The sequence below is a fragment of the Canis lupus genome, chromosome 3 (genome assembly GCF_011100685.1).
Source record: "Canis lupus familiaris isolate Mischka breed German Shepherd chromosome 3, alternate assembly UU_Cfam_GSD_1.0, whole genome shotgun sequence".
NCBI lineage: Eukaryota > Metazoa > Chordata > Mammalia > Carnivora > Canidae > Canis > Canis lupus.
The window spans coordinates 39,755,192-39,779,439 of NC_049224.1; the positions used below are offsets into that span (position 1 = coordinate 39,755,192).

Genomic DNA, 24,248 nt, shown 5'->3' on the forward strand with positions numbered 1-24,248 from the left:
ATTAGTGAAAAGGAATGATCTATTGGCACATATAACATAATTATTTTGTCTCTCAAAATAATTATGCTGAGTGAAAAAAGCCAGACAAAAACAGAGCATGTGCTACATGATTCCACAGATTAAAAAATCTGAAAAATTCAAACTGATACGTAGTGGTAGAACACAGATCCTTGCCTTTCCCCCTATTCTTTTAAAAGGCTTTAGTTTTGCTGACCCTATTCTGTTTGCATTTAAGCATGTCCTTCTTTCCCCCCACCCTCACAACCCCTAGCTCTGATCTGACTGCACTCCCCGGGGCCTTGGTTACATCCTAGGCTCAGCTGCCAATCTCACCTGCATTTCAGCTCTCTTTCCTGAGCTCCAGATCTCAACCTGACAGGGGGCCTGATAGACCTGTCTGCCTGACAATCACAAGCATCCTCATATCTGCCATGTCTAAAATCAGCCCCTATTTCTGCCTCATACACCACTGCTTCCACCTTCCCTGTTCACTCTTTCAGGGGCTATATCAACATCCTCTCTACTGCCTGGGCCAGGAGTCCAGGTGCCCTTTACTCTTCACTCCTTGTGTCTAGTTAGTCACAAGCCCTATTGATAACTCTCCCTAAATGTATTATTAATTCCTGAATAATTTTGTTCATCCCTGAATTTCTGGCACAGATTCCTTGCATTCCAGCTGCTTCTCTCTAGTTCAAACCACCATCATCTCACTCCTAAACAACCCTACCAGGTTCCCAATGGGCCTGGCAATCCATTTTCCATACTTGAAAGGAACAGATTGGATTGTGTTGGTCTCTCGCTGAAGAACCCTTCATTGGTTTTCCATTGCTCTCAGGCTAAAAAGTGTAAACATTAACCCGGCTTTGAAAACCCTTAATTCTCTTTGACCTTTGCCTGCCTCTAGCCTGATCACCTACAACCCTTCTGTGCCCTCATCCCTGTTGTATACAGCTAGGTCCCACAGCAGCTTCCTGTGGCTCTCATGCCCTAGACTGCTTCTCTGTCCTCTGGGCCCTCACTCTCAGTATTTCCTCTGCTCTAAAAGCTCCTGCCCTAGCTTTCCATGGAGATCTCTCACTTACTCTCTGGCTGCAGCAGCACGGGTATTACTTCCTTTGGACAGCTGCCCTTCCCCCTTTTGTGTGTCACTGCTCATGGTGACGCAGCCTTGCCTGCTTCTTTGTCTACCACTTGCACTGGCCCAGGGGCTGCTGGTATCCTGCTCACACCAGGCATGTGCTGGGTTGGGAATTCCCTGGATATCTGAGTAAGGAATGGATGAACAATCAAAACAGTGTCATGGACCATATAGTAAAAACTTGCTTTACTTCTCTCTGACACAAAGACTTTTTAAAATGCCATAAATAGTTGTAATTTGGTGTTAACTATTTAGATTTTCGTTTGTTCTCATTTCAGATTGAAGAAGAAATAAAGGGCTGTTTGCAGTTTTTGCAGTCTGTTTACTCAACGTTTGGCTTCTCCTTTCAATTAAATTTGTCAACAAGACCTGAAAACTTCCTAGGAGAGGTTGAGCTATGGGATGAAGCTGAAAAGGTAGGGAGAGACAAAGCACACACCTTTATTTCTGTGAGTGTGGAAACCACCTGAGTGACTGCAGTTACTTTGCATCAGGAGGATGCCATGCTTTGCAGTAGAATTGTTTAAATTGGTAGTTACAGGATAAATACGCAGACTATAGAATGTGGCTGCCCGGTTTTTCTTCTTTACATTTGTCTCAAACACTTTTAAAGTTTATGTCAGGTTTTTATTTGTACTTTTTCAAGTGTCAGTCACTAATAACCAATTTCCTCAGTTTTTAAAGAAGAATCCTCTGATCTGCAGGCACGCTTGGTGTGTGTTTGGCTTATTTTAAGCTGCTGGATATGGAGCCAATGTAGCATGACTCATAGATACAGATGCATACACCAGATGCTCAAATCCCCTCCACAATCACAGCCTCTAGTGCCATCCTTTGTCTGGGGGCACACAGAGACTCACATGCCACATCTCAGCTTTGGAAAACCAAGATTAAAGAGCTCATCATGCTTTTTTTTTTTCTTATTAAAAGAATACAAGACATGTCCTGTGTCAGTTTTTATTAGAAAAGAGGATGGTGGCCAGACACCCCAGGAAGGCCTGATCCCTGACCTGCCTATTGGTCCACCTCTTCATGGAATACTCATGGACACTGATCACACAGATCATTAAGGAATTAAGAATCAGAGGAACACTGTATTGATAGTGTCACAGTTTTCTGTTAGGTACTGGGGCAGGCAGAAACTGGATAGAAGCAATTTGGGCTTGAGATTTAATTGGGCCTCCTCTCCCCACTGTTCCATGCCCATCCTAAATGCATGTTTTTCCATATCTGTTGAATGGAAAAAGAAAGTCACATGAGACAGCCTGCCCCAGGATGCTGACACAGTTTACCTGCTTAGCCACATGGAAGTAGGAAGAGGAAAAGAGGGCATAAAGCTCGACTCTGGAGCACTTTTTGCCTAGTTTCAAAGGTTAGCTCCATGTATGAATTATAGAAGCATTAAAGTCTGAAATGGTGATGATGATGATGATGATGGTGATGATGATTATACCTACTTCATAAGGTTCTGGTGGACTTAAATGAGTAATTTATGTGAGGAATTTGTCATAGTGCCAGGCACATGTAAGTGTTCAGTGAATATTAGATGTTGGTATTATTAATAGTAGAATCATCATCATCATCATCATCACTCCATACATGGAGCGTGGGGGGTAAACAGTGGGGGGACTCGGTGTGGGCCTGGCATGGGGGGAATGGGGTGTCCCACCATTTTTTTTTTTTTTTTTTTTTTGCACTTTTTTAGCTCATTGACTATTCCCTTAGAAGATGGGAATCCTACTCTGGGGAGTTTTTCCCATGATGTCGACCCCTGATCTGGGAAGTAATTTTATATATATCTATATCTATATCTATATCTATATCTATATCTATATATATCTTCAGATGTCTCTGAAATGGTTTGAAAGAGATATTAGTGAAGTCAGCTCCAAGGCCACATTGTTCCTGGGCTGTCAATTCACTGTTACCTTATTTCCTGTCTCAGATTGTGTGTAGTTAGGGAACCCAGCAGAGCTCTCTAGACAGCTATGGCAATGTAACCATCAGATTGTCCAACCATCAGCTTGTCCAAATAGCCAAAATGTGAGGAGCAAAGGGTAGCGTAGATTTGAATGATGTGAGTCCTGCTTTCTATTAAGTTTAATCAAGGAATCTGTGACCTAAAGAAAATCCACGTTTTCTTATGAAAATTAAAATCCAAATGGGAGTTTAATGTTCTGTCTCTCCAATTTTTTAATTTAACCTAAGCTCAGCTGGAGGGTTCCTACTCAGGTAAGTCTGAAGGGAATGTGGAATGCTGCTTCAGCAGGCCTGGTCTGGCCTCTGCCTCTGGAACCTCTGTAAATCTACCAGCCCCTTGGAGCTGGAATAACCCCACTCCAAATCTCTTTTGCATTCCACTTTTCCATCATTTCAGTGAGTCATCAAGATCTCTAAGAACGTCCCAAACCCATACACACACAATTCTAAGCAAATCAATATGTTTAGAGCCCAGCATGTACCAAAGGCTTTCTTATCCTTGGCTGTTTGTATTGGGCCTTTTGATTACTGTGTCCTCAGAGGCCCAGTGAGGATCAGTACACACTGCTTTATTCTTTTCCCCAAAACCTAGCCTTTCTTTGGCTTTTTAATTCTGTGGGAGCTCCCTAAATTCTCTCCATCACTTAGGTTGCCTCCTGCAGCCGGGTTCGTTTTCTCTGGGAATATATTCCAGTGCCTCTTCTGCTTGCAGAAGCAGAGTAAGGCAGAGGCTAGCTTTCTTGCCTTTGAAATGAATCTGTGGTGGTGGCCTTCTTCAGTGCTAAGTAGGATGCAAGCTGCTGTAGTAGAAGCAGGCCCATGAGAGAGCCTCCTGGATCTGGATCTGGATCTCAGCCAAGACCAACTCCTCATGCACTCTGAGATCTTGGAAGAGCCTGCCAGGACCCCACAAGTCAGCTTGCTTGATAACTCTGGCTTCAGCCCTGAGACATCACCACTGCTTTGACTTCCCTGTCAACAGTTTACTTCCAAATGTCAATCCCCCTCATGGGCAACAGTATATCGAGATGATGACAGGACTTTGAATGCTGGTTTGACAGTATTCTGGCCAGGGACTTAGGAAAGCCCGGATGCTTCCCAAGGAAGCTATATCCATAGGGAATAGCCAGAAGACTCACTGACACTTTTTAAGATACTTATATGTATATCCAATCACCATCAGTTCTGCAGTCTGCACTACAGGCTAGCGTCAAAGGATTTTATGTGGCATAGGCTGAAGATCAGAGTGGGCCTCCTGCTCCCACCCTCCATAATCATGAAGGACACCTCTCCCCAGCTACATGTACAGAGGTAGAAGAAAAGCATGAGACAGTTGGCAAGACCTTCTTATCCACCTAAACAGAGTGAAATGGGAGAACATAGAGTGGATAAAGGAAAAAGATCAAAGTTTTCATGCCTTTTAATGTATAGAGGCCTCAACCACAAAGGGCAGAAGGGGGAATATAAAACATACCCAATAAATACATGTTGAACTAAAACAGAATATAATTAAGATTTGTAATTCCTTACTTTTTTGAGCTATATGGCAAAAAATAAAAAGTACAATGAAGTATAAGTTTTAAATGTTCTTTTTTTTTAAAAAATAGCAATTACAGAACAGCTTAGTGGAATTTGGAAAACCATGGAAGATGAATCCAGGAGATGGAGCATTTTATGGCCCTAAAGTAAGTAGACCATATGCCTCAAAAAGAGTAAAATTTAAAGGAAAAACAAATGCTGTCTTTAAGCAAACATCATTTAATTTACAGATTGATATAAAAATCAAGGATGCTATTGGCAGATACCATCAATGTGCTACAATTCAGCTGGACTTCCAACTCCCTATTAGATTTAATCTTACATATGTTAGGTGAGTAATTGAATATGATAAATAATGTAGTACTAATATGCTGTTATTTGTTATTTGAACATGAGCAATAAAATACTATTTCTATTTTTTTAAAGATTTATTTATTTTTTCATGAGAGACACAGAGAGAGAGGCAGAGACCTAGGTAGAGGGAGAAGCAGGCTCCCTGTGAGGATACCAATGCAGGATTCAATCCCAGGACCCTGGGATCCCGACCTGAGCCAAAGGCAGATGCTGAACCACTTGAGCCACCCAAGTGCCCCAGCAATACAAAATAAGCATTAATACATAGACTAGTAAGTGTCTAGTAGTATATGAGTGATATACTAATTTATTTTTAATTTTTTTTCAAGTTTTTATTTAAATTTCAGTTAGTTAACATGCAATGTAATATTAATTTTAGTTGTACCATATAGTGACAACACTTCCGTGCAACACCCAGTGCTCATCATATGTGCCTTCCTTAATCCCCATCATCTATTTCATCCATCTCCCCATTCACCTACCCTCTCCTAACCATTAGTTTGTTCTCTATAGTTAAGAGTCTTTTTCTTGGTATGTCTCCTTCTCTTTTTTCCCCTCTACTTGTTTGTTTTGTTTCTTAAATTCTGCATGAGTAAATTCCACATATTAGTGTCTCTCTCTAACTTACTTTGCTTAGCATAATACTCTCTAGCCCCATTCATGTTTTTGCAAATGGCAAGATTTCATTCATTTTTATGGCTGAGTAATATTCCATTGTGTGTGTTTTTGCGTGTGTGTGTGTATATATATCATATGTGTGTGTGTGTGTGTGTGTGTGTGTGTGTGACTTCTTCTTTATCCATTCCATTCATTGATTGGTGGACACTTGGGCTGTTTCCATACTTTGGCTATTGTAGATAATGCTGCTATAAACATCAGGGTGCATGAACCCCTTTGAATTAGTATTTTTGTATTCTTTCAGTAAATACCTAGTAGTTCAATTGCTGGATCATAGGGTAGTTCCATTTTTAACTTTTTGAGGATCCTCCATACTCTTCTGCAGTGGCTACACCAGTCTGCATTCCCACCAACAGTACAAGAGAGTTCCCTTTTCTCGCCGACACCTGTTGTTTCTTGTGTTATTGATTATAGCCATTCTGACAGGTGTGAAGTGATTATCTCATTTTAGTTTTGATTTGCATTTCCCTGATGGAGAGTGATGATGAGATTCTTTTCATATTTCTATTGGCCATCTGGAGTGTTTTTTGGAGAAATGTCTGTTCATGTCTTCTGCCCATTTTTAAAATTGGATTAGGGTTTTGTGTGTGTGTGTGTTGAGTTGTATAAGTTCTTTATATATTTTGGAGACTAACCCTTTATCAAATATGTCACTTGCAAAAATCTTCTCCTATTCAGTAGGTTGCTAGTTTTGTTGATTGTTTCCTTCCCTGTGCAGAAGCTTTTTATTTTGATGTAGTCCAATAGTTTAGTTTTGCTTTTATTTCCCTTGCTTCAGAAGACATATCTAGTAAGAAGTTGCCATGGCTGATGTCAAAGAAGTTACTGCTTGTGTTCTCTTCTAGGATTTTTATGGTTTCAGGTCTTACTTTTAGTTCTTTAATCTATTTTGAGTTTATTTTTATGTATGGTGTAAGAAAGTGGTCTAGTTTCATTCTTTTGCATGTAGCTGTCCAGTTTTCCCAACACCATTTGTTGAAGAGACTGTCTTTTCCATTGAATATTATTACCTGCTTTGTTGAAGATTGAAAGACTGTATAATTGTGGGTTCATTTCTGGGTTTTCAGTTGTTTTCTATTGATCTGCATGTCTATTTTTGTGCCCATATCATATTGTTTTGATTACTGCAGCTTTGTAGTATAACTTGAAGTCCAGAATTGTGGTGTTTCCAGCTTTGTTTTCCTTTTTCAAGATTGCTTTGCCTTTTTGGGGTCATTTGTGGTCTTATACAAATTTTAGGACTGTTCTAGCTCTGTGAAAAATGTCGGTGGTATTTTGTTAGGGATTGCGTTAAATGTACAGATTAGTTTGGGTACTATGGACTTTCTAACAATATTTGTTCTTCCAGTCCATAAGCATGGAATGTCTTTCCATTTTTTTGTGTTATCTTCAGTTTCTTTCATGAGTGTTTTATAGTTTTCAGAATATAGGTCTTTCACCTCTTTGGTTAGGTTTATTTTTAGATATTGTATGATTTTTGGTGCAGTTATAAATGGGATTGATTCCTTAATTTCTCTTTCTGTTGTTTCATTGTTAGTATATAGAAATGCAACAGATTTCTGCACATTGATTTTATATCCTCCAACTTTGCCGAATTCATGTATTAGTTTTAGCAGTGTTTTGGTGGAGTCTTGGGGTTTTCTACACAGAATATCATGTCATCTGCAAAGAGCAAAACTTTTACTTCTTCCTTGCTGATTTGGATGCCTCTAATTTCTTTTTGTTGTCTGATTGCTATGGCTAGGACTCCCAGTACTGTATTGAATAAAAATGCTGAGAGTGGACATCCCTGTCTTATTCCTGACTGTAGAGGAAAGCTCTCAGTTTTACCCCCTTGAGGATGGTATCAGCTGTGGGTTTTTCATATATGACCTTTATGATGTTTCCTCTAAACCTACTTTGTTGAGGGTTTTTTTTTTTTTATCATGAATGGATGTTTTACTTTGTCAAATGTTTTTTCTGCATTTAATGATCATATAGTTCATATCCTTTCTTTTTTTAATGTGATATATCATGTTGGTTGATTTGTGAACTTTGAACTACCTTTGCAACCCAGGAATAAATCCCACTTGATCATGGTAAATGATTTTTTAAATGTATTTTAGATTCAGTTTGCTAATATTTTGTTGAGGGTTTTTTGCATTTGTGTTCATGAGAGATATTAGCCTCTAGTTCTCTTCTATTTTGTGTGTGTGGTGTTTTTATCTGCTTTTGTTATCAGAGTTATGCTGGCATCATAGAATGAATTTGGAATTTAACCTTCCTTTTATACTTTTTGGAATAATTTGAGAAGCATAGGTACTAACTCTTCTTTAAATGTTTGGTAGAATTCACCTGTGAAGCTGTCTGGTACTGGACTTTTGTTTTTTGGGAGTTTTTTCATTACTGATTCCATTTCTTTGCTGGTTATCAGTCTGTTCAGGTTTTTTATTTCTTCCTGTTTCATTTTTGGTAATTTATATGTTTCTAGAAATTTATGCATTTCTTTTACATTGTCCAGTTTGTTGGCATATGGTTTTTCATAATGTTCTTTTATAATTGTATTGCATTATAATTGTATTTTTGTGGTGTTGGTTGATATTTTTCTTCTTATTTGTGATTTTATTCACCTTGGTCCTTTCTCTTTTCATTTTGATAAGTCTGACTAGAGGTTTATTAATTTTATTAATTTCTTCAAAAAATCAGCTCCTGTTTTCATTGATCTGTTCTATTGGGTTTTTTTGTTTTTTAATTTCTATATCACTTATTTCTGCTCTAATCTTTATTATTTCCTTTCTTCTGTTGGCTGTAGGCTTCATTTGTTGTTCTTTTAACAGCTCTTTTAAGTGTAAGGTTAGGTTGTTGATTTGAGATTTTTCTTGCTTCTTGAGATAGTCTTGTATTGATATAAACAACCCTCTTGTGGTCCTAAGACCACTGAGTGCTTCATCCTGAAGGTGTTGGACTTTTGTGTTTTCACTTTTGTTTCCATGTATTTTTTTCTTCCTTTATTTTCTGGTTGGCCCATTCATTTTTTTCCAACCTCCATGTATTTTTTATCTTTCCAGATTTTTTCTTTTCTTTTTTTTTTTTTTTTAAACAGTGGGTTTATTTATTTTTATTTATTTATGATAGTCACAGAGAGAGAGAGATGCAGAGACACAGGCAGAGGGAGAAGCAGGCTCCATGCACCGGGAGCCCGATGTGGGATTCGATCCCGGGTCTCCAGGATCGCGCCCTGGGCCAAAGGCAGGCGCCAAACCGCTGCGCCACCCAGGGATCCCTTTCCAGATTTTTTCTTGTGGTGGAGTTCTAGTTTCACAGTATTATGGTCAGAAGAGGTGCATGGTATGACTAAAATGTTCTTAAAATTTGTTGAGGCCTGTTTTATGGTTATATATGTGATCCGTTGTGGAGATTGTTCCATGTACACTTGAAAAGAATGTGTATTCTGCTGTTCTAGGATGGAATGTTCTAAGATTATCTGTTAATAATCACATTTGGTCCAATGTGTCACTGAAAGCCATTGTTTCCTTGTTGATGTTCTGTTTAGATGATCCATCCAATGATATAAATGGGGTTTAAAGTTCCATAATAGTATTTTGTTATCATCAATGAATTTCTTTATGTTTGTTATTAATTGTTTTATATATTTGGGTGCTGCCATGTTGGGTGCATAACTATTTACAATCGTTATGTCTTCTTGTTGGATTATCTTCTTGATGATTAGATATTGTACTTTTTTGTCTCTTGTTACAGTCTTTGTTTTAAAGTCTCATTTGTCCAATGTAAGTATTGCTGCCCTGGCATTCTTTTGGCATCCATTTGCATGATAAATGTTTCTTCATCCTCTCATTTTCAATCTGCAGGTATCTTTAGGTCTAAAATGAGTTTCTTGTAGGCAGCATTTGATGGTTGTTGTGTTTTGTGTTTTTTTATCCATTCTGACACCCTGTATCTTTTGATTGGAGCCTTTAGTCCATTTACCTTCAAAGTAATTATTGAAAGATATGTATTTATTGTCATTTTATTACTTGTTTTGTGGTTGTTTCTGGAGATTTTCTTTGATACTTTCTCTCTTTTATATTTTGCTGATTTTGTTCAGTGATATATTTGGATTTCTTTGATTTCATTCTTTGCATGTTTATTAATGGTTTTTGATATTTGGTTACCATTAGGTTTGTATATAACCTCTTCTGCATACAACAGTCTATATTAAGTTGATGGTCATTAAAAAAATTTTTTTTTTATTCATGAGAGAGGCAGAGACACAGGTAGAGGGAGAAGCAGGCTCCACACACACACAGAGCCTGATGTGGAACTCGATCCTGGGACTCCAGGATCACACCCTGAGCCAAAGGCAGACGCTCAATCGCTGAGCCACCCAGACATCCCAATGGTCATTTAAATTTGAACCCATTCTTCTCTCCATGTTTTAGGTATATGTTATTATATTTTATATCTGTTTTGTGAATTCCTTGACTGGTTTTTTACAGAAATATTCATTTTTACTGCTTTTGTGTTTCCTACGTTTATACTTTGTTAAGGCAATCAGCCCATAGGAACCTAGCCTGGAAGACTTTGTCTCCTCAACCAGGGCCTGCCTTGTCCCTGATTTCCGGTCACAGTCACTCTTGAAGGGACTGTCTTGGAGAGACAGGTGGCTTCTTGTCTCTGCTGTTTTGCATTTGGGCTCATCTCCCTCATGCCAAGACTGGCGTGGCCTCTTCCATCATCTCTGAGCCTTCCTGAGCAAGGGAATTCAGAGGTCAGTGAGGCTCCTTCTGCCCCCAGAGATCCCTCCAGTCTAGGAGAGGTCTAAGGGAGAGGAAGGCAAGCTTAGATACCAGTGCAGCCCCAGGAGAAGAGCTGGTGTGTACAGGGGATTTTAGTAGAGCAGAAGTGGAGTAGTAGGAGGAAGGCCTTGAAGCTGGTTGATAGAAGGGAATTCTAGGAGATGGGTAAGTTTGAAGAATACATGGGAATGGGGCCTAGTCTCCGTGTCAGGCTGGGCTACTGGATTTCCTCTCTGGGCCTGGAATTCTCAGCCAGGGTCAGAATCACCAGGCCAAATCAAGCAGCTGGGAGGGTGTGGCAGATGAGCTATTACCCCCAGAACTTGATGATATATAGCCATTCCGTGAGAGGGGGGTAAAGAAAACTTCCCCTTTATAAGCATAGAGAGAGTTTGATGTTTGGGTGGGAACTTCTGCAAGATCTAGTGAAACATTTCAAAGTTTGGGAGATATTGAAGCGGAGGTGGTGGTACTTTTGGTCTCTCCTTTCCATTCAAAGAGCCCCCTTAATAATTCTTTTTTTTTTTTTTTTCCCCTTAATAATTCTTGCAGGGCTGTTTAATGGTCACAAATTCCTTAGGTTCTAGTTTGTCTGGAGAACTTTTTATCTCTCCTTCTATTCTGAATGATAGCCTTATTGGATAGAGAATTCCTGGCTGCAGATTTTTCCCATTTAACACTTTCAGTACCTTCTGGCTTGTTAAAGTTTCTGTTGATAAATCTCCAGCTAGACTTATGGATTTTTCCTAGGAAGTTACTGACTTCTTTTGTCCTTTTAAGATTTTTTTCCTTTATCACTATATTTTACAAATTTAATTAAAATATATCTTGATGTGGGCCTGCATTTGTTGATTTTGATGGGAGTTCTTTGTGCCTCTTGGATTTGGATGCCTGTTTCCTTCCTCAGATTAGAGAAGTTTTCAGCTATGATTTTCTTAAATTTTTTGCCCCGTTTTTTCTCTCTTCTGGGACTTTTGTAATACAAGTGTTGTTATGTTTGATGGAGTCACTGAGATTCCTAAGCCTATTCTTGTTTTACATAATTCTTTTTTGTCTGTTTTGTTCAGCTTCACTGCTTCCTATTACTTTGTCTTCTAAGTAGTTAATTTGCTCCTCACTTTTTCCAGCCTGCTATTCATTGCATCTGGTGTTTCTCTAATCTCATTTATTATGCACTTCATTTCCTGTTGACTCTTTTTTAACTCTTATCTCTGCAGTAAGGATCTCACTGATGTCTTCCATTCTTTTTTCAATTCCAGCGAGCATTGTTATGATCATTGCTTTAAATTCTCCATCAGGCATGTTACTTATAGTTCTTTCACTTAGATCTCTGGTTGTGGCCTTATCTTGTTCTTTCATTTGAGATAAGTTCCCCTGTCTTCTCATTTTCTGTACATCTCTGTCTGCTTCTCTGTGTTAGAAAACTCAGTTCCATGTTCTGATCCTGAAAGTAATGGCCTTAAGAAGAGGTTGAAAAACTACCCAGGGCCTAGTGCTTCAGGGAGTGTCTCCAGTGTGTGCTGTGTGTTCTGCTGTTCTGTTCTTGCTGCTCTATCCTTCAAGCTGGTCATCTGCAGAGGCTCTCCTTGCCTGATGTGGGTAGTATTTGGTCTCTGGGCTGAGTGTGGTGAGTTTTAATTAGGTATGCTCTGGTCTGTTTGTGAAATGAGACATGTCACCACCTCCACTGGAACTGAGGCCCTATAGAACTCTCTGATTGGGAGATGTGTTGTGGGCTGGGGTTTTTGCTGGTCTTTTGGGGGAGGGCCAACTGCACTGGGATTGGGGTGTGACTGAGAAGGGCAGCTCCATCAGAGTGCCAGGGGTGAGGGTGGGGGACTTGGTGCAAGCAAATTAGGCAGCCGGTGTCCACACTGTGCTTCCTATGGGTGGTTCTGTGTTTATGCTGAGGGCTGGGGGAGGGAAATGGTGGTGGCTAGCTCTGTTGTTCCTGGAGAGGCCTCTCTGTGAATGTTACCTCTTAGGGATGTGCTCCAAGAAGAGCAGATATTCTCCCCACCATGTGCCCCAGGTTCTCTTTAGATCACTTTTTCCATGCTGTCTGCCCCCAAGTTATTTGCTTACCTTCTCTCCAGGAATAGGGCAGTACCCTTCAGGCTCTATCCCAGCTGACTAAAACTCTAGGCTTCAAGCCCCACTAGTTGTAAGAACTCATGAAATTCAGCCCCTCTATTTTCCAAGCCAGCGGCTATGGGGAAACATTCTCCTTGTGTATTGCCCTGTGTGCTCCTCTCTCTCTTGCCTTTCACCACAAGCATGGCTCCCTCCCAACCTCAAGCAGCCAGGATCCGTTTCTCCCCTAAACCACGTCTCTGTACTTTTTGCCTTCTTCAATGTGACCTCTCCCTTTAGTTGTGAAATTTGCTGTCAGTCTTCAGGTTGATTTTTGGGGTATTTAGGGTGATTTGGTAGTTATCGAGTTGTATTTGTGAGAGGATGTGAGCCTAGGGTCTTCTTACTCTACCACCATCTACCTATCTCCAGTTCCAGAATACTCATATATTTACATACCTGCTAATAATCTATTTGGGGATCAACTTGAATTTTCTGAGGACATGGTTTAGTGGGGAAAGGAAGATAAATAAGTGTAAGATTAGAGATATGAACAAAGTACTATAAAACATAATTCAAGCTGCTAACTCCCTGAAGTGGAGGAGGGATGACTTCATAAAGAGTAAACATTGGGTCTGTATCTTGAGGATAAGGTATTTGTCAGAGAAAGCAGAGGGAAAAGGCAATTTTATCATTTCACATTAACAACTCTTTAAAAAAAAAACAATTCTTAACATACAGTGAAGTTCACATGTGTGTGGTGTGTGTATACTGTTCTGTGAGTTTTAACACCCATGTAGAATGGTGTGCCAATACCAAATTATGATTCCATTGTTCCAATAAACTTCTATGTGTTCCCCTGTCATCATATTCTCCTCCCATTCCTCTCCTTTGGCAATCACCAATATGTTGTGCATCACTGTAATTTTGCCTTTTACAGAATGTTTTTTATATGGAATGATACAATATAAAACCTTTGAGATTGGCTTTTTTCACTCAGCATAATGTCTTGGAGATTCATCCATGCTTTTGCATGTATCAACAATTTATTCCTTTTACTGCTAATTAGTATGCTGTTGTATGGATGCACCACAATTTGTTTTTTCAGTCACTCAAATGAAGGAATTTAGTTCATTCCCAGTTTTGGGTGATTATGAATAGAGCTACTATAAACATTAGTGTATAGGCTTTTGTGTGAATTTAAGTTTTCATTTCTCTGGTATATAGACCTAGGAATGGGGCACATGGTAAGTGTATGTTTAACTTACAAGAAGCTGACACACTGTTTTCCAGAGTGGCTGTGCCATTTTGCATTCTCACTAGCAATGTATGAAAGTTCCAGGTGTTCTATATTCTTGCCAGCCTTTGATTTATTTTTCTTTTTTTTTCCTTTCCTTAAAGCCATTCTAATAGGGGTGTAGTAGGATTTCCTCATGGTTTGATTTTGTTTCTCTAGTGGCTAATGATCTTAACATCTTTTAATATATTTTTATACCATTAATACATCTTCATTGGTTTAGTGTCTGTTCCAGTCTTCTGCTAATTTTTAAATTGGGTTGTTTTCTTGCTGTTGAGTTTTGAGAGTTCTTTATATAATCAAAGGCTTTAATATGTTTTTTGCAAATAGTTCCTCCTATAGTTGTTATTTTTTCGTTTTTTACAGTGTCTTAACTTTCCCTTCAATCTTGAGTTTTTAATTTCAATTTTTTCTTTTATAAATCATGCTTTTGGCATGATGTCTACAAATACTTTGCCTAAGCACAGGTGATGAAGATTTTCCTTTATGCTTTATCTTAAAAAGTTTTCTAATACTAAGTTTTATCTTTGGATCTAAGATCCATTTTGAGCTCATGTTTGTGTAAGAAATGAAGTTTAGGTCACATTCATTGTTTGTATCTAGATGTCTAATTGTGCTAACATTTTTGTGGCAGACTGTTCTTTCTTCACTGACTTGCCTTTGGGCCTTTATCAAAAATCAGTCAGACACATTGTATAAGCCTATTTTTAGATTTTCAACTCTGATTCATTGATTATTCCCTTATTAATACCATACTGATTCGATTACTGTAGCTTGATAATGTCTTAAAATTAGATAATGGAAATCTTTTTTTTTTTTAAAGATTTATTTATTTATTCATGAGAGACACAGAGAGAGTCAGAGATAGGCAAAGGGAGAAGCAGGCTCCCCGCAGAGAGCCCAGTGTGGCACTCGATCCTGGAATCCAGAGCCAAAGGCAGACACTCAACCACTGAGCCACCCAGGCGTCCCAGATAATGTGAATCTTTTATTCTTTTTCAAAGTTGTTTTGGCTTTTCTAACTCTTTTGCTTTCAATAGGTCTAAAAAAAATCCCTAGTGAGAATTTTGTTTGGAATTGCATTAAATCTAAAATTAGTTTGGGGGTAGAATTGACTTCTTAACTGTAGTTAATCTTTCAGTATATGAACTTGTTTGATTTCTTTCATCAGTTTTTATAGATTTTGGCATACAAGTTCTGTACATATCTTATTAGCTTTATGCTTAAGTATTTCATTTGGGAGGGGCAATTGTAAATGGTGTATTGTATTCTTAATTTTGTCACCTGTGTGTTTACTGGGAACTAAAACTGATTTTTCTATGTTGATCTTATTTGCTGAACTAACTTATCAGTTCTAGGAGTTCGGGTTTTTGTTTGTTTTTTTGGTAGAATTCTTGTCTATATAGACAGTCATATCATCTTCAAATAGAGACAATTTAACCTTTCCTTTCTCATCTGTATGCTTTTTATTGCCTTTTCTTGTGCTCTCTTGCCTCATGGCACTGGCTAGAACTCCCAGCGCTAGGTTGAATAGAGGGATGAGGGTGGGGATTGTCACTTTCTTCTTCCCAATCTTAGGAGAAAAGCGTATAGTTGTTTCATCTTTAAGTATTACACTAGATATAGGTTTTTGTAGGTGCTCTTTGTCAAATTGAGGGAGTTTCTCTATTCCTAGTTTTCTGAGAGTTTTTTTTTTAATCATAAATGGGTTTTGAATTTTGTCAGATTCCTTTTCTACATCAATTGATGGGATCATATGACTTTACTTTTTTTAGCCTGTTCATATGGTGAATGTACATTGATTTAGAATGTTGAACCAGCTTTGCATTGCTGGAGTAAATTCTACTTGGTCATGGTGTATCCTTGTTTTTATATATTACTGGATTTGAGCTCCTGATAGTTTGCATGTATGTTGAGATGGGATAATGGTCTGTGGTTTTCTTTTCTTGTGCTCTTTCACTGGCTTTGGTATCTGGGTAATGCTGGCCTACAAAATGAGTTGGAAAGTGGTCCACTGTCTTTTATTTTATGGAAGATATGTAGAACTGGTATTATTACTTTTTCAAATGTTTAGTAGAATATACCATTGAAACCATCCATTGCTGGAGGTTTTCTTTAGGAAGGTTTTTAACTATGAGTTCATTTGCATTGAGATAGAAGATAAATTTATGTTACAGATTTCTTTTTGGTTAAATTTAGAGTTTGTGCTTTTCAAGGAATTGATTCATTTAAGTTGTTGAAGTTATGTGCAAATGTGTTTATAATATTACCATATTATGCTTTTAATTTCTGTGTCACCTGAAGCGATATTTTCTCTTTCATTCATAATTTAGTAACATGTGCATCTTTATTTTTTTCTTTGTCAGTTTTTCTAGAGATTCATCAATTTTACTGATCTTCTTAAAGAATTGACTTTTAATATCATTGATTTTCTCTGTTATTATGCTTTTAATTTATTCAATGTCTTCTCTTTATTATTTTCTTCATTTTTGCCTGTTTTGGGTTTTCCTGTCCTTTTACTTTTATCTTTAACCTGCTTATGTCATTTATGTCATTAAATTTAGAGTGGGTTTCTTCTAGATAGCACAGTATGCCTTTTTCTGTGCTATTTTTCCTCTCACTTTGGGATTCAGATGGTGTGAATATTAGGCCTTTTGTTATTGTTACACAATTCTCTGTTTATGTTTTCATCACTTGTTCTATGTATATTTCAGATTGGATACTTTTGTTCATGTATCTTTAAGTTCACTGACTCGTTTCTGTCATCTCCTTTGCTGCGGTGTCCATCTAGTGAATTTTGTTTATTCCAATCCTTGTATTTTTTTTTAGTTTTACAGTTTCTTTTCTAAGACTTTTATCTTTCTAGTCATTTCAAGTGTGTTCAGTTTCACTTGTTGGAGTATGCTTATAATACTCTTTTATAGTCTCCAGTGATTCCACCATCCTTGTCATCTCACTGTTGGAATCTGTGGTCCTTTCCCCTCACCTGTAGACATTTACCTGGTAATGAATATGGCAAGTAACTTTGGATTGTATCCCAGACAGTTTGAATATTAGGAGATGATGGGTTTTGTTTAAATCATAAAGATACTGTTGATTTCTTTCTTGTTGTTTTGTTTGTTTGTTCAGCAGTCAATTTGAAGGGGTAATTAGGTTCAGGCCTTAATTTCTAACATGCCTTCTGTGGGCTGTGGTTCCAATATGAGTTCAGTTTTCAGAGCCTTAGTGGTGCTATTCAGATCTGTCCAGTGTGTGTGCCACCCAGTGGTCAAATCCCATACGTAGTTCAGTTCTCAAGCCTGTTGTGTGCTGTTCAGTCAGACCTACACGTTGCAGCTCAGAGGGGAGGCCAGGTGAGTTCATACATGAGTATGGAGTAGCTATATTGCATGCCCTGCTCTCTGATTTCCCTGGCACTTTTGATTCCCTAGGTTATCTTTTTACAGTTCTATGGCCAGAAAGCTGGGGCTTTAACTTCCTCACTCCACCATATTTCTTTCTGTGACTATATCTGTGCTAGAGACCAAGCATCAGGAGGCCAGAGAGAGAGAGAGAAAAAAAAAAAAGGCAACAGGCATTCATCCCTGACATGTGGGATCATAGTCCCTTCTGGTCAGAGAGAATGATCCTCTTCCTCAGAGTTTTAAGTGCCAGTTTAGTCCCTGGCCTCTGTGGGAATGCCTGGGGGTTGGACAGAAGAGAACAGAAAAAAAGAGGAAAAAAGAAACCCTAGGGTTTCCACAACCCCTACTCTTTTTGAAATTTAGAAGTTATTTTTTCAGGCTCTTGACCAGGAAATGAGGATTTCTCATGACGTTGCATCTAGTGTATACTTTTGGTTTGGGGCCACCTTTTAGTCTAGACCACCAGCCACACAATACTGGAAGACAAAATTACAGGAAACTAACTACTGGTTTGATGGTACTTCAAATTCTCATCTTCTTTAACAATCCACCTGTCATCATTTACTTTCAGAATCCTCGGGTGGCTGTTCCATGCATTTTTTTCCAGGGTGCGTGTTTGTATTCTGTGAGAGAGCTAGGGTGGAGCATGCTTACTCTATTTTGCCTGGAACCAACATCCTGATCTGAGCTAGACAAAAATGACCATATCCCTTTAAACTGCCCTCTTATCAGCATGTCTAAGTTTTGGATATAGTGTTGATTAGATAATGTGCTGAGTTGTCTTTCATTCAAAATTATTAATAAAAATTAAAAAGGAAAAATTATTGGCATGTTTCAAATCTAATAATTTTAATAGAATATTTTCCTAATAAGATCCTTATAATAAGAGAACAACCATCATTTTTCCAGTATGATTTTATGGATTAATCTCAATTTGTGTCCAGCCCTTAAAAATCTTATTTTATTTTGTATTCTTCATCTTGTGTTTTGATTACTACATATATAAAGCTACACTAAGACTTGTAAGTTAAAGAGTTGAAAGAATAGTTGATTAAATATTGAGAGTTACACCAACACATGAGAATAATAAAAATGCTTAGGAAAATGAGGGATAAAACACAGAACTTTCAAAAATAAATTTGGACCTTTTAGGAAAGATGGTGTCTTAAGTTCATGTTTTACAGAACCCATCTTTCCCCAGTAACCTACTAAAATGAACAAAAAAGAATAGGGGATGACAGGACTTTGTTTATGCTGAAATGACACGCTTGTTTAACAAAATTTGAACGTTGATGGACATTCAAGGATGATGTGGAAGAGAAGCAGATCAGGCAAGATAGTCTCCATCCATCCGTTTCTCTGTCCTTTTGTCATCCATCCATCCATCCATCCACTCGGCTACCCATATCTATTTATCCATCTACCCTAGGTGTTGGGTAGATAACAATAGGAGAACAAGAGTGGGAGCAGGGTCTAAAGACAAAGTAAGAGATGATGACAGGTAGAATAAGGTAGCAGTAATAGAGATTTTTTTTTAAAGTGTAGGTATTTGGGGTATATTTTGAAGGTAGAACCAATATGACTTGGTCATAGCTTAGATATGAAGGGAAAAGGAGAGAGGAGCATCAGGATCATCATTATGATCAAATAAGTTTTTTTTTTCCTAAGAAAGCATTAAAAAGTATATTATTGTCACTCATTACATTCAACAATGCTGAAATTCAGTCAACAGAATTTAGCATCCATACTTGTGAGATGACCAAAAAGAAATTTTTTACTATGATAAAGAATATTTATTATAAAATAACAAGAACACCTCAGCTTTGTTGGAAAGAAGGGACTATGCCTACTATTTGTACTATTACTCAGAATTGTTCTGGGAGTACAAATATTTGAAGCAAAAAAGATAAAATTGTTGTTATTTGTAGATGTTAGATGTCTTGAAATCCACCAGAACTAAATGAAGAAAAATGGAGACTAATGATAAAGTTAAATAACATCAAAATGCAGAAGTTAATTTATTTTCATATATAACCTGCTAGGAAAAGCAGTGGGGAAAAAAACATTTCAGAAGCAACAATAATAATGTAAAATACCTAGGAGTAAACTTAACAGACCCTCTAGCCCATTCCCTACCAACCTCCCTCCATCAACCCTCACTTGTTCTCTATCGTTAAGAGTCACTTAGAGCTTGTTTCCGTCCCTCATTTTTTTTTCTTTTCCGCCTTCCCATATGTTCATCTGTTTTCTTGCTTATATTTAGCCATAAAAAAGAATGAAATCCTGCCATTTGCAGTGTTGTGGATGGAGCCAGAGTGTATTATGCTAAGTGAAATAAGTCAGAGAAAGACAAATACTATATGATCTTACTCATATGTGATAAATTCAAGAGAAAAGAAAATTTAAGAAAAAAGTTGTTTAAATGAAAACTCACACCACACTCTTGCAATGGGAAGAACCAATATTGGGAAGATATTAATTCTCTTCAGATTTATCTGTAAATCTAATATAATGCCGACAAAATCCACTGGGGTTATCTTTGGAGACCTTGACATTAATTCTATTGTTTATCTGAACATGTAGATATGTACATATAGGTTATTTCACTATTTTCCCTTCTTAAGGTTAGACCTGATTTTAGTTCTTTTGATATAGATAAGGGACAGAAATTTCTTGTATCCAGGGGCCTGTGAAAGGATCATCCCACTTCTCTTTCATTCCCTATACAAGAACAACATTATGTAACATTCAGGAATATACCATACTGGTTTAGTTTATAGAATGAATTATTTCTTTGTATACCTGTTCAGGCTGGACTCAGCTACCTACCCCACCCCAGAGCTTTCTGTGGGATCGAGACAGGATTTGGCCTGCAGTCACGTTATAATGGCTCTTATTGGAAATGATTGACAATGATGATATCCATCATTGTAATATTTGATGATATCCATCATGTAGTATTTGAAGTGAATTTAATGAATACTGTTTGAATGAATAAATAAATAAAATATTTTAAAAAATAGTTATAGCTGGGTAAACTATTTTTTAAAAATCCATTAAAGTAGTACTGATATGATACCACCTAGAGAAAACCCTAAAGACTCCACCAAAACACTACTAGAACTGAAAAATGAATTCAGTAAAGTCACAGGACACAATATCAATGTACAGAAATCTGTTGCATTTCTATATGTCAATAATGAAGCAATGGAAAGAGAAGTTAAGAAAATCCCATTTATAGTTACACCAAAAATAATAAAATATCTAGGAATAAACTTAATGAAGAAAATAAAAGACCTGTAGTCTGAAAACTGAAGCATTGATGAAAGAAATTGAAGGCAACACAAACAAATGGAAAGATATATCATGCTCATGGAATTAGAAGAACAGATATTGTTAAAATGCCTGTATTACCCAAGACAATCTGCACATTTAATGCAATCCCTGTCAAAATGCCATTTGCATTTTTCAGAGCTAGAACAAACAATCCTAAAATCTGTATGGAACCACAAAAGACCCTGAATAGCCAAAGCAATCTTTAAATTTTTTTTTAATTTTTTTTTATTTATTTATGATAGGCACACAGTGAGAGAGAGAGAGGCAGAGACACAGGCAGAGGGAGAAGCAGGCTCCATGCACCGGGAGCCTGACGTGGGATTTGATCCTGGGTCTCCAGGATCGCGCCCTGGGCCAAAGGCAGGCGCTAAACCGCTGCGCCACCCAGGGATCCCCAAAGCAATCTTTAAAAAGAAAAATAAAGCTGGAGACATCACAATTCCAAATTTCAAATTATACTACAAAGCTGTAGTAATCAAAACAATCTGGTACTGGTATAAAAACAGGCACACAGATCAATGGAACAGAATAGAAAGCCCCAAAATAAACCAACAACTACATGGTCAATTAATTTTTGACAAAGGAGGCAGATATATGCAAGGGGAAAAAGACAATCTCTTTAACAAATGGTGTTGAGAAAGTTGAACAGCTGCATGCAAAAGAATGAAACTGGATCACTTTCTTACAACATACAGAAAAAAGAAAACCCTCCAAATGGTTTAAGGACCTAAATGTGAGACCTAAAACTATAAAAATCCTAGAAGAGAGCATAGGCAGTAGTTTTTCTGACATTGGCCATAACATTTTTCTAGATAGATCTCCCAAGGCAAGGCAAACAAAAGCAAAAATGAACTATTGGGACTACATCAAAATAAAAAGCTTCTGCATAATGAAGGAAACTGTCAACAAAACTAAAAGACCACCTACTACTGAATGGGAGAAGTTATTTGCAAATGACATATCCAATAAAGGTTATTTTCCAAAATATATGAAGAACTTTTACACCTCAACACAAAAACACAAGTAATCCCATTAAAAAGGGGCCAAAGACATGAATAGACATTTCTTCACAGAAGACATCTGGATGGCCAACAGATACATGAAAAGATGCTCAACATTAGTGATCATCAGGGTAATGCAAATCAAACTCTCAATGAGCTATCACCTATACCTATTCAAAATGGCTAAATCAACAACATAAGAAACAACAGCATTGATGAGGATGTGGAGAAAAAGAAACACTCTTACACTGTTGGTGGGAATGCAAACTTCCAGCCACTGTGGAAGACAGTGCAGAGGTTCCTCCAAAAATTAAAAGTAGGACTACCCTATGATCCAGTAAGCGCACTACTGGCATTTACCCAAAGAATACAAAAACCCTAATTCATAAGGGTATATGCACCCCTGTGTTTATTGCAGCATTCTTTACAATAGCCAAACTATGAAAGCAGCACAATTGTACATCCCACTAGACAATGGACAAGGAACAATGATTACTTATATTTCTTTTTCTTCAACTGCCCCCTGGGCCCCTTGTCCATTGTCTAGTGGGAATGGGGGGGGTGATTAACTTTTAAACACATATGTATAAACGTGTCTATATATAGTGTACATATATATATAGTAAACAAATATATGTAAAATGGCATTCAACTTAACTAATTATGGCAGTGCAAATTTTTTAAAATTTCATTTTATATTTTATAAATAACAATCATTCATCTCATGATTCATCTTTAGCATTTGTGAGAAAATCAGAATTTATAATCTTTTTTTAAGATTTATTTATTGATGGGCAGCCTCGGTGGCTCAGCGGTTTAGTGTCACCTTCGGCCCGGGGCATGATCCTGGAGACCCGGGATCGAGTCCCACGTCGGGCTCTCTGCATGGAGCCTGCTTCTCCCTCTGCCTGTGTCTCCCCCTCTCTCTGTCTCCCCCTCTCTCTCTCATGAATAAATTTTTTTTAAAAAGATTTATTTATTGGGACACCTGGGTCGCTCAGCAGTTGGGCATCTGCCTTTGGCTCGGGGCGTGGTCCTGCGTCTGAGGATAGAGTCCCGCATCGGGCTTCCTGTGAGGAGCCTGCTTCTCTCCCTCTATGTCTCTGCCTCTCTCTTTGTGTGTCTCATAAATAAATAAATAAAATGAAAAAAAATAAAGGATTTTTTAATTTATTTTAGAGAGAGAGAGTGTGTGGTGGAGGTGGTGCAGCGGGAGAGGAAGAGAGAGATTTCAAGCAGCATCCCCCCTGAGCACAGAGCCTGACACAGGGTTCCATCCCAGGACCCTGAGATCATGAACTGAGCCAAAAACCAAGAGTCAGTCACTCAACCAACTATGTCACCCAAGCTCCCTGAGAAAATGAGAATTTAGAAACAGAAATCCATTTTCCGTATTTCTTCAATGTCTTCAACAATTGTTCCAACATGGTACTGGTGGAGTAAGCCATAGTTCAAAATAAAGTTAATTTAAAAAAATTACAATTTGCAAGATCACCTGTCAACATTAGTAAACTGATCATAGCCAGTAGTTTAGAATAAAAGATAATCAGTAGACTTATAATAGAAATAGTGCTCTAATATTACCTTGCTTTTTCCTACATAATGTATTTCATTTCCATTTGGTTCGTATTATTATTTCTAATACATGGCACAGTTTATACTTAAAAATGATTTTTGAGGAATTCGTTGTTTTTCCTAGTTCAGGAAAGTAACTTTTAAATAGAAGGTAAGAAGATAAAGTTATTATTGAATCTTAAGAGAATACATAAATGTGTAATTTTCATTTTTTAGTAAGGATGGAGACGATAAGAGGAACCCTGTGATCATTCATCGAGCCATTTTGGGGTCAGTGGAAAGAATGATAGCCATCCTTTCAGAAAACTATGGGGGGAAATGGTAAGTGATATGGAAAAGAAAAACTGTATGTCTGTTATTTTGAAATGTCATGTCTAACAAGAGAGGATCACTGTGAAAAAATTGGTGGCTCCTGCCTTATAATAGCAAGTATCCAAACAGCAAGTAATCTATTCTTGTTGAAGCTGCCAGATCAGGAACCCAAAACAAAGAAGACAAAAGCAGTGTGACATAAAATTGTCTCATTTGCCTTTTGGGGGAAAAAGGCAAGAACTGAAGAGTTATCTTTTCATCTATTTCAAGCCCTTTAAAGATGTAGTTGTGTCTGGTGACCCTGAGAGTACCGTTCCACCACTTGCTGTATGGCCACCCTTCCTTCAACCCATGTTGTTCACCTAATGGGGGTGCCCAATCAGCGTTGGGAGAAAAACATGTAAACCTGCTTCACACATGGCTTTGAACAGTGCTTTGGCACAAACCTAATGAGGACAGCGACAATAGCCTAGTGCTACTTAGGGAAGAAGTATAGAAGAGAAATGCCATCAAGTACAGGAATTTGAGTACATCTCCTAGTCCTCTTCCCCTGAAAGGAAAAATGGCCAGACCTATGGAGTTTCAGTGATGCCTGGGTCCTGTTACTGCTTTGGCCACAAGATAAGAGACCTAGAAGTAATTAGGTTGGAAAACAGATAATAAGTGAATTTGCAGGAGAGAAATGTGAATAATTACTCAGAATGGGCCATGAGGGTGGTGTCGCCCACACAAAACCCTTAGTGTGGGGTGTTTTTAAATATTCAAACTCAGGAGGACCCGTTCTGT

General features: G+C 37.9%; 1 protein-coding gene across 2 annotated transcripts in view; it reads left to right on the forward strand.

Moving 5' to 3' along the window:
• Positions 1-24,248, forward strand: part of TARS3 (threonyl-tRNA synthetase 3) — a 73,141-nt gene that overhangs the window by 44,271 nt on the left and 4,622 nt on the right. For both annotated transcript variants that reach the window (XM_038532626.1, XM_038532627.1), the window contains exons 13-16: positions 1,417-1,554; positions 4,726-4,803; positions 4,888-4,988; positions 23,367-23,471. In XM_038532626.1, the coding sequence (XP_038388554.1) occupies positions 1,417-1,554; positions 4,726-4,803; positions 4,888-4,988; positions 23,367-23,471 (422 nt within the window). The remainder of the gene's footprint in view (positions 1-1,416; positions 1,555-4,725; positions 4,804-4,887; positions 4,989-23,366; positions 23,472-24,248) is intronic.